The 11,037-nt window shown below is 46.1% G+C and overlaps 1 protein-coding gene across 1 annotated transcript in view; it reads right to left on the bottom strand.

Annotated features, from left to right (window-relative positions):
- The window catches only part of LOC111870911 (mucin-2-like), a gene marked incomplete at its 3' end in the record, with an annotated part of 33,382 nt that extends 22,969 nt beyond the window's left edge, over positions 1-10,413 (bottom strand). The window contains exons 1-2 of the mRNA XM_033754046.1: positions 10,309-10,413; positions 5,728-5,785 (exon numbers count right to left, since the gene is read on the bottom strand). Coding sequence (XP_033609937.1) covers positions 5,728-5,763 — 36 coding nt within the window. The remainder of the gene's footprint in view (positions 1-5,727; positions 5,786-10,308) is intronic.
- Between the last annotated feature and the right edge of the window lie 624 nt (positions 10,414-11,037).

Below are 11,037 nucleotides of genomic sequence, written 5' to 3'. Positions count from 1 at the left end.
CACGGCCTTCTCTCTCACGTTCCTGCACATCGTGATTCTACATTTATTTGGCGTGATGAGATTGATGTCTTCTTGAAGATGGAGGCGCCGTGTTCCTCCGAACCGTCTGTAGACGTATACCAGACTGCACGACGTTACGAAAATAGTACTCGTTTTTAACCCAAATGGGGCGTGTTTACAACAGTGTTTCTGAACCGCCGGGCCCCGGTCCGACAGAAGTTGAGAACCCCTACTTTACAACACATAAATGAAATGCATTGTGGGTCTGCCCGTCAAGTCCTGTTGCTGTAAAGGCAAGGAACTGTGCATACAATCTGTTGTTTGGAATGCATGTTGACATCTGCATGAACACAACCAGAGATCGTGAAACCAAATTAGGAAACGCGATTTATTTAAATGTGGGCTGTAGAAAGTGAGGAAACTCATCTTCTGTTGTTAGAAATTGCAGTGTAATGGGACTCTGTTTTCTGTGAGGTAGGAACTGAATCTTTAAATATTACACTTTCTGCAAGAGCTGCACTTCAGCCGGTGATCGAATTGGTAACATGTGCAAAGAAAGAGTGGACCCTGGTGTTTGCTTATGGTTAGTTTATGCAGCGATCTTTGTGTGTTGTATAGCAGTCGCTGTTTCGTGTCCGCGTTTGCACTTACGAGAGTTCTTCATTTTGCCTCACTTGTGTACACAGCAAGTAAAAGTAAAAAGGTAAAGCTATCCCTGTAACAGGCCGTGAAGGCCCATAGAGTTGTGAGACGTTGAGGCTCCCACATTATCTAGACAATCGGCTCAAAGATGGCGGTAAGGCTGTCAGCCTTACACGTCGGCCCCACTTTACTCCCCAGGAAAATTATTTAATTAATTCCTGGTACTCATTTCTGTTAGAGGCTGAGCCGACCCCAGGGCCATAGTGCGGCTGGAAGGATTAGGTCAATTGAAAAAAATCCAATGACTTCATCGGGACTTGAACCAGCGACCTTGCTGCTTGTAGCCTCAACCAACTACGCTACCGCGTGCCCCCTCACTTGTGTACACAGATTTATCTTAATTTGGAACCGAACATGAAGCTACAACCAGCCCTGTACTTCATCATGGCATATGGAGGCGTGGAGGTATAGCCCCAGCACTAGATGGAAGTGAGTGGTCAGCTTCATGCCTCAGCCGCTTTAGCTCCAGGGATAGGGGGTTTGGGTGGGGCCCAGAGCCGGTCTGGATGCTGTGGAGAAGAGAAGAATTTTTGCTCATGCCGGGAGATGAACCCCTGTCGTCCGGCCCGTAACCCGTCGCTATACGGCCTCCTCAGGAACCCAAGAGCGAAATAAAAGTTTCGTCTGAGAAATGTACAGAAGGCCGCAATGTAAGTATTTCCTTATGTTTTCCCTCATTGCACGAGAAACAAGGAATGTTTACAGAGAAGCTAACGGTCGTTCAGCGAGTCAAGAAATCCCTGGAATCCAAATGTTCATTGCCGTTTTCAGAAGAGTTCATCATTGGCCTCTAGTATAATCCAGCCCACATCCCATGTACTATTAATATTAATCTTAATATCGACTTCACATTTATGCCTCTTCAGTGTCATCTTCCCTCCAGGTTCTCTGAATATTTAAATACATTTCTCATCTCCCCCATGTGTGCTTAATGCCCCCCCATATCATGCTAATTTATTTGACCACACTAATAATGTTTGGTGATTAGTACAAATTGTGAAGGATTGAGGATCTAGAAGCGAGCGGTCTTGGCCCAACCGAGGTACTATCCAAACACTTGCCTGGAGGGATTGAGGAAAATCACGAAAAGTTTCAGTCAGCCCTGTCGATGTCCCGACCGAGATTCGAACCTGGCACCTCACAAATACATATGTAGAACATGGCCGCCACACCAGCCTGCGAATGTTGAAACATTATGTAACTACTGTTCGTAGCCGTTCCAGCTATAAATTCGCCCATGTGGAAGGAAGTAACCGTTGAAGACTAGTGCCTTCTGTTATGCAACGCCGTGTAGTCTGATAGCAGCGTTTCGGAGGAACCTCGTGCCTCCTTCTTCAGGATATAAGAGTAGTCCGGTCTCCTGCGAAACTGAGGGCTTAGCGTCCCCGCCATGAAAACATGACGTCACACACTTAGGCCTGGGGATACAAGCTGTGATTCTTGTGTGACACTGACCCAGTGGGACCGCCACCCACGCGAGCAGCAAACCTGTTTGGAGGTTCCTCATTAAATTCTGCTGAATGATTTTCATTTTGCTATTCATTCAGTAATGAAGCAAGTTCTGTTTTATAAAACATGCAGGCGTCGTGGAGGACATCACTAGGGACGCGTGTGTCTTTAGAAGGGCCAGCCCTTCCTCAGTCTCTTTACATTCATTCATCAGTAATCTGTCAGACGACAGGTCCACAGTCTTTTCCAAAACAGTTCCTCCACTTAATGCGATCTCAAGTTTCTCTTTCAAATAAGAATATCCTCTTCTGTCCCCAAAGTCATCCAGCATCTTCTTACGTCTTCTTTCTCGTCTTCTGGTCACTTCTATCCGCCCCTCCGGTTTGTTTTGTCTCCAGAGGAAACCTCTCGCATACGTGGTATCTCTGTTTTTGGAAAGAGACTATCCAGGAAAAGTAATAATGTGGTAGTTTTTCCATTTTCTTTCCACATCGCAGTACAACAGCCGTTCAAACCACTCTGGTCACGCCTGTTGCTATACGAACTTACCATATATACCATACTATATATATACTATACTATATACTATACCATAATCGGTCTTACAGCGCAGAAGCGTTCTATACCCGCCCGTACTTCGTTCGTTGCTTGGCAACCGTGTAATGCATTAAGACTGGAGGCCTGCGGTGATAACAGAAAACTGATCAACTGAGATATATGTTTGGTGCTCGGTAAGAAGATCCGAAGTAGAAATGTATTTTCAGTGATACAGTTATTATATTTCTGAACATTATCCATCGTCATGTTATGTTGGTACCATACGGAGAATTTGTCTCTTCAGTGATGACTTCTGTTTTGATAGTACTCTGATTTCAACGACAATGGCCGTGAAACAGTGCATTCACATAGATGCTAGGTCTCGTGTCTTTGGAGATTTCTTTATATTCTTAATGTTTGTCTTAACTCTCACAGATGTTTTATGTTGTGCTTTCTTTATATACCCTATCTTGTGTTTATGCTACTGCCCGCAGTTATGGACTAGCTCTATTGATTGGGCCCAACTGAGTAGGTTCCACCTGAAGATGGAGACAGAATCCAGTCTCCGAAACATTGTATGTTTTAAATAGAAACAGGACGATGGATTATGTTCAGAAACAGTAATTAATATACCATTGTCACAAACTCTTAGGTCTTATTTAATTGTTATTGATTTAAACCCTTGTCAATTTTGCCTGCGGTTCTGTGTGGGTGTGAAACTTGCTCTCTGACGTTAAGGGTGGAACATAGACTGATGGTGTCTGAGAACAAGGTGCTGAGGAGAATATTTGGACCGAAGAGAGATGAAGTGACGGGAGGTTGGAGAAAACTGCACAATGAGAAGCTTCATAACTTGTACTCTTCTCCAAATATAATTAGAATGATCAAGTCACGGAGAATGAGATGGACATGGCATGTAGCACGAATGAGGGCGAAGAGTAATGCTAATAGGATATTTATGGAAAAGCCAGAAGGAAGGAGACTACTAGGAAGACCAAGACATAGGTGGGTGGATAATATTAAAGTGGATCTTAGAGATCTAGGATAGGGTTCTATGAACTGCATCGATAAGGCTCAGGATAGGGACCAGTGAAGGGCTCTTGTTAACACGGTAATGAAGTTCCGGGTTCAATAAACTGCTGGGGAGTTCTTGAGTGGCTGCACAACTGACGGCTTCTCAAGAAGGGCTCATCTCCGTGAAGCTAGTTAAAACCCTTGTCAGTTACCACCAAAGACGTATTCATGAGAGTGCCTTGAGAAATAAGCTGTGTACAGTTTGTTTCAAGAACAGGCTCTTTATCTCGGTTTAACGTACAAGACCTTAATTTCGAACAGGCTGCTAATATAATGCAGTACCTGATGGTTATATGTTTTCATTGAGTCAGAAGTGAAAGCTGACAGACTTAGCACAAACAGCTAAAGCATACACATCTCGTGCAGGGGCGACACGCGCTCCTCTGCCTTGCAGATCCTCCACTACCCACTGCACTGACAGGCCTTTCGTGATTTTCCTTAGTCTCTTCAGTCAGGTTCCGGGATAATACCTCTGAGCCACGGCCGCTTCTTTCCAAATCCTTTCTAATGGAGTGTTCAAGAACCGCGTTCCCATTCGACGCCCTGTAGTCTGAGATACTTACAGCATCATTAAATAGCCCGTAATTATATGTATATATATATATATAACGGGAGGCACAGGCGTGACCAGTGAACAGCCGCCGGCCGTCTAAATTTAGCTTATAAGGTCCCCAGTTTGAGGATCCTGTTAGTGGTGCTCTCAGAGTGGTCCGTCTCTAGCCGACGAATGCCGTCTTCCGTGTAAATATTTTGTTGACCGATCGCGGATTTCCTATACCCTGAAGATGCAGGCCATACGTTCCTCCGAAACGTCGGTTAACAAAATATCTACACGGCGCCTCATCCCAGAGACCGCATTCTTCATAGTCACCGCCGTGAAAACCTTAAATCTTACGTTCTCTATGTGTTTACGGATGGGAGGTGCATGTAGCAGTCTGCGTGTTTCTGATGCTGCCGTCTTACAGTACACACGGCTGTTATCTTCAGAATTATCCATCGTATTGAAACACAACGTTTCGGAAACTGGATCTGTTTCCATCGTCAGGTGTGAGGGACAAAATGTTGCTCAGGTGGGCTTGATAGAAGCAGCTTTGAGGAACGTAATGTTTGAAGGATGAAACACAGTACGGAGTGCAGTGTGTGAAGTTTTTGGATTCATCTGGCTCGTAGTGCCATCTAGTGAGGGGCGGTTGTGAACACGATAATTAACGTTAGGGTTCTATAAGACGCGTAGAATTTCTTTACAAGCTGAGTGACTTGAATGTCAGCTGCTGAGCAACGACTTTGTTCCGTGCAATTAGTTTGACGTCTTCTAATCGAAAGGGCGGCCCAAAACCGGAATTGCAATCAGTTCCTGCGGCTGCCAGTTTGGCCAAGGATGGACATGAGTTCCTCTGCCTGTTGAGGTAATGACAGGGGACGTAACCATTCATTACGAGGCTGCTGTTTACATGTGTTGCTCCAAGTCACGTCTGCACGCAGGCGCGAAGAGAGAGAACCTGCTGTAACGCTTTGCAAAGTGCGTGGATCCCGAATCATGGCGTAATAAGCTGTTTCATAATCTACTAACTGACGGAGTATTCATTAGATACAACACAGAAGAAGAAATACCCGTTCTTCGCCCGGGATATTGTTACTTTCCTTGTCATTACCACAGTATATAGTAGCTAAATTTTTAAATGCGAAATGGCTCTCAGGTTGAGAAATTAAAAGGAAGATTTTAGCTTTTCATGGCGGTGACTGCGAAGGTTGCCGTCTTTTGGGATAAGGCGCCATGTAGTTTGGTAGATAGGTACCGGTGTTTCGGAGGAACCTGTTGGCTGCATCTACCCTGAGGATGGGAGTAGACAGCGCTGTGACTGAACTTGGCGCGGAATATCGGTCTTTGTGCCTATCCGGAAGTTTCCCGTCCTTGACAGGCCCGGTGCCCACACCCTCGCATAGGGACAAGTCACTTTCCCTTACCTGGACGATGAGGTGGAGCAGCAGGTGGGCCCTCATCCCTGGCTGCGGTCCTCAGACCCTGAAACACAGACGTCAACACAGTGAGCATTCACCTGGCACCCGTACAAAATCAAGTGACGTTTCGGAACATCAAAGCTTAATACCCGCTGGTATTTTGCTTTCTTAATTCTTCTAACCAGAATATGGAGACATGTTTTTGAAACGTCGGTTGGTTTTCAAGATATTACACGGTGTTAGGGGACACGCGATAGCGTAGTTGGTTGAGGCACTAAGCTGTAAGCCGGAAGGTCGTGGGTTCGATTCCCGATGAGCTCATTGAATTTTTCAATTGACCTAATCCTTTCAGCCGCACTGTGGCCTTGAGTTCCACTCAGCCTCTAACATAATTGAGTATCAGGAATCTTCATGGGGGTAAAGGGCGGCCGGCTCGTAAGGCCGACAACCTCACCACCATCTGTGAGCGGATTGTCTTGAACTTGGGGTCCACGTACCCCTGAGGGTACGCGGAGACATCTTACGGCGTACGTAAAATTCAAATTCGTTCCCGAATTGAGGTGCTGGCGCGCCAGAAACAAGCCCAGTCATCTCATTAACAGGTCAGAACCACATTAATAATTAATGAAATATTTAATCATATGATTTTTCTTTGCTAAAATACCTCTGTGCCTTTATCAATTTTTGTATGATAGGCAATAATATATTTGTTATTTAATAGTTTTATTGTCCTTTTTCTCATTTGAAACTTACTGGTTAATGCATTATTCTGGATGTAATTTGTTTACTCTATTTTAGAGGTAGGTTATAGACTGTGTACAACTTGAATTGTACACCAACAACTTTTTTCACAGGTTCTACAGTCCCCTTGGTCCCTGGCCTCTGATTTTCAGTTTCATAATTATTTTATAGACGGTAGGACTCCTTTGACGAGTGATCAGCTCCCGCAAGGCCTCCACTTAACACAGGATAAACACATACCAAACATTCATGCCTTGTGTTGGATTTGAACCCATGATCCCGGCTTCCGAGCGAGCGAATACAGTACATGCCTTAGACCGCTCGGCTACCGTGACCGGCAGACCGAAGTTGAAGTTGAAGAGAAATTATAAGGGTACCCGAACAAAAAAGGTTCAATACCATGATCTAGCAAATGTGGGAGCCTCGACGTCTCACAACCCTATGGACCTCCACGGCCTGTTTACAGGGATAGCCTTTGTCTTAAATAGTTTATGAACATGTGGATGGATACATTCATCTGGCTCAGGGTAGGGGCCAGTTGCGGTGGGGAGCGTTAGAGTAGTTCTTGAAGATCCCGCCCGTTCCCGTTGGTCTTCGTAATGGAGACGCAGTGTGTTCTCTGTGAAGGAGGAACTGCGTTTTTAATATTGCGTTTCGGGCGTCACTTGTCAATTTATATTGCTGTAGAAGCCACCGAATTACCCAAATTATACTGGTACATTTGAGCGTTACTGTCTCAAGTCATTCCTTTAGACGGGTAATGCAGATCATCACGGCGACATATGAGTAGCCCGTACGTGTTTATCTCTTGCGACCAGGAAAGTACAGTGACGTCAGTATTGGCTGTTATGAATAGAACAGCGTGTTTATCGCGTTTCCCAATGTTTTAGTAGACACGCTGGACGTAACAGCAACTAGAGATGTTTGTGTGTGCGTGTCGCATAACTAAACGGGGCCAGCTGATTTTACCGCGTCCCTATGGCAACCGGTTAATGATGTTTAGGGAAACAGTCGCTGTTTACTGTGAGAACCATAAGGAACACACAGATACACTGTGTGGGCAGAATGCAGGGTTCTGTAATGTTGAATCAGCTGGTACATATATTTACCACTGCCCATTAAAGGGTAAATCCACATGAGACAGAACTGCAGCATGCCATGTGAAGGTAGAGTTACTGGTAAATATACCTGGGCCCATTCTCATTAGTGGTCTCTTCATACAGTTCTGTCGTACTGTCCTTCAAGACGGTGTGAAAGCGAGGTTTACGACTGTCACAGTGCCGCTGTTTATGTGAACATACGTGGGGTGTAGGCGTGGCAACAACAAATGTGTGTCCAGCCAGGAAAGAGAATACAAGTCGGAAGGTTGATACGTCAGTTTCATACATGGATGTTATCCAGGACCTAAGCAGTACTCACTAGCCTGGGTATTCCTGAACGGAAATCTTATTAATTCACATTAATCCCCCAGTTCTGTGAGCCATTGTAATAAGGAGATGAAATAGTGGAAGAGAGTTTGGAGAGTGAAAGTCATGGGAGAAGTTAAACCCCCCCCCCCCCCCCGGGGGGGAATAAAATGCAACTTTTCTATGAGTTTCCTATTTCCCATCGCGGACTTAAGGCTGTGTGAAATACACTCCTGGGATAGCTCAGTCGGTATAGCAACGGATTGGGCGGCCGGGGTTGCATTCCAGGATTTTTCTCTGCTCCACAGCGTCCACACACACACACACACACACCTCTATCCAATGGGTACCTGGGAGTAAAACGGTCGAAGTGTGAAGCTAGCCACTCACATTCATCTAGTGGTTAAGAATGTATGGAGCGATTCCTACGCGTCATTGGAGCGCGCTGCCTGTTTAATCAAGCACAAGGACAACTTTACCTTCGACTTCGGTTTATTAGTTTGGTTGAGGTTCATTCTCTTAACGTTCTGACCGCTGGATATTGTGGCGTGACAAGGGAAGCTTGTAATTTGTGTTTGCAAACAGATAAGCAACCGACACTTGTGTCCTGTTGCTGTTAACTACGAGAAATGGTTCTCTCTGATTATGAACCGGTTCTTTTAGGCAGCAGCCACCAGGTGGGGCGATCTGCAGTATTCCGGGATCTCGGAAGAAGGTGATAACGCCCCTTTACAGCAAGTTGAGTCTTGTTCTATCACTTCATTGTGACCTGTATGAATGTTCTCTCTGGGTTGTGTTACCGTGTTGTCTGGTACGTGGGCATCAACTGTCCGCTTCTACGTTGCACGTTCCTCAGACATGATAGTACCTACCAGGTAGGCTACACATTGCCATAGTCAAGAAGATAGAGGCAGAATGTCTCTCCGAAACATTTGTACCGGACCGCACGACGTCATAACCCAGAAGAGTTCAACAAGAATCATCACTGACGTGAATATCACAAAGCTTGACTTAATTAAATTGTGGATGCTGGATTTGAGTCTCTCAAGCCCGACGTTTCGGAGGAACATTTCGCCTAGATCTTCAGGCTCGAAAATTAAGGCAAGCAAGAAACAAGCAGGCTGAGCTGTAAGCTGACCGAAACGCGCTGTTTCCTTTGCTCCCATTGGCTGTCTGAATCCCCTTACAGAAACTGGTCACTGTGTCAGCCCCTGTCCTCTGACTGGCCTATATCAGGCTTCCCTGATCTATTCTCCGACCATCAAAACGGAGCCAATATGTTCCTCCGAAACGTCGGGCGCTCTCTCTCTCGGCGGTAAACCCACTAGACAATACGCTTTTAATTGTTTAGATAGGCAATTATGTCCTGTGCATTGCGTTATTGCTTATTGAGTTTAGCACTGCTTAGCTTATCGCCATGCCCCGAACGTGTTGCCGTGTGCACTCGGCCTGCTTCTCATGCGTCCCTACAGACGGTTCTCCGCTGCTGTGAACCAGCGTCGTCGCGGGCGAGCGGGTGTGTTCCGTAGTTGCCGCGTTCAAATCTCGGCTCAGAGACCGAATTGCCCTGAAGTTTTCACGGTTTTATTCAGCCTCTCCAGGCAACCGCCGAGATGGTACGTCAAATATGGCCACTCTTTCATATTCCCCGGACAAATACTGGGATAGTAACTCAAATTAGGCAACGATCACTTCCCTCTCTCCTCCTCAGTTCATTATTCGCTAATCAGACGATCCAGCCTCTGTCCAGTGGGTCCTGGAGGCTCTATCCCCAGAGATAAAGCGGCAAGGGCGTGAAGCTGACCACTCCCCCTTATTCCTTCATGGATGGTACTTAATTACATAATTACAGAGGTATTATTTTTTTATTGCTGATGGGGTGGGACTAAGTCCCTTGTACTGCGGCCACTTCTGGCCTATTGTACCAGTCCCAGATGATAGGTGAGGGTGATTGTGGAGCAATTGGTGGAATGAAGATTGGCAGGGGAAACCGAAGCACTAGGGGAAAACCTGCCCCAGCGCCACTTTGTCCACCACAAATCCCACTTTACCAGACCCGGGATCGAACCCGGGCCGCCGCGGCGGGAAACCAGCGACTAACCGCTTGAGCTGTGGCACGGCCCAATTACAGAGGTAACTTTACGTTCTTTTTTTTTTTTTACCTTTTATTCTACGCTGTATAGCTTGACATAATGACAATGTAAGGAGTGTGGGGGGGTTGGAGGTGTAGCTCCCTACGTTCTTAACCTCGGCCAGGACCTATTCCTTTCACGTGCGCCCGAATTAATTATGCACTAATCACCCTATCATGCGACACTGTTAGCGCGCGATAGACGGATGAGAGAAGTCACTAGAAACGAGCGCCGCTGAATCACCGTATATGGTTGTGTAGGTCTTGCCGCCGGATGTCAAGCGGTCTGTCGCTTTGCACAATCCTTACCTACTGTGAAGCTCCTCGGGCACGCAGGTACACTCATTCACAAAAACTGTAGCAATACACTGGCCCGTTTGCTGAAGAAAAGGCGTAACCTCGAGACCCGGTGGTGTGAGGTCAGCTAGCAACACGCGAATGCGGCACAATACGAGGAGAAAGTATTTATACTGCTACAAACGGATAAAGACGTTGGGATGAGCCAAGGAATGAGAGATGAAACATGAGGTGGGAGGAGGTGGCGGCGACACGAGGGGGGATGCATGCGCTTTGTATGAATCAAGCACTGTGTACAGTGTGAGTCTGGGGGGGGGCTGCAGAGGGAGCAAGCAGCACATTCAACAACACGAAATTGTTAATATTATTGTCTTCTGCTTTCTCGCCTCTCATCTAGAAACGTAAAGACCAAACTATACGGACCTTTAACTCCGGCTGTGGCTTTGTATGGGTGTGAAACTTGGTCTTTAGTTTCAAAGGAAGATCATAGGCGAAGAGAGTTTGAGAATGGGGTGATGAAAGGAATATGTGAACATAAGGAACAAGAAATAACAGGAGGATAGGGAAAGTGCATAATGAGGAACTTGATAATTAGTACTCTTCACCAAATATGTTGTTTTTTTTCCTTGGCACTACAGCCCCAGTGGGCCTAGGCCTACCTCCATGAACTTCTCCATTCACTTCGGTTTTTCTAGATCTTACACATTCGGTAGGACTCCTTGGGCGGGTGATCAGCTCGTC

The sequence above is a fragment of the Cryptotermes secundus genome, unplaced genomic scaffold (assembly GCF_002891405.2).
Source record: "Cryptotermes secundus unplaced genomic scaffold, Csec_1.0 scaffold928, whole genome shotgun sequence".
Taxonomy (NCBI): Eukaryota; Metazoa; Arthropoda; class Insecta; order Blattodea; family Kalotermitidae; genus Cryptotermes; species Cryptotermes secundus.
This window is presented reverse-complemented; position numbering and strand designations above follow the sequence as displayed.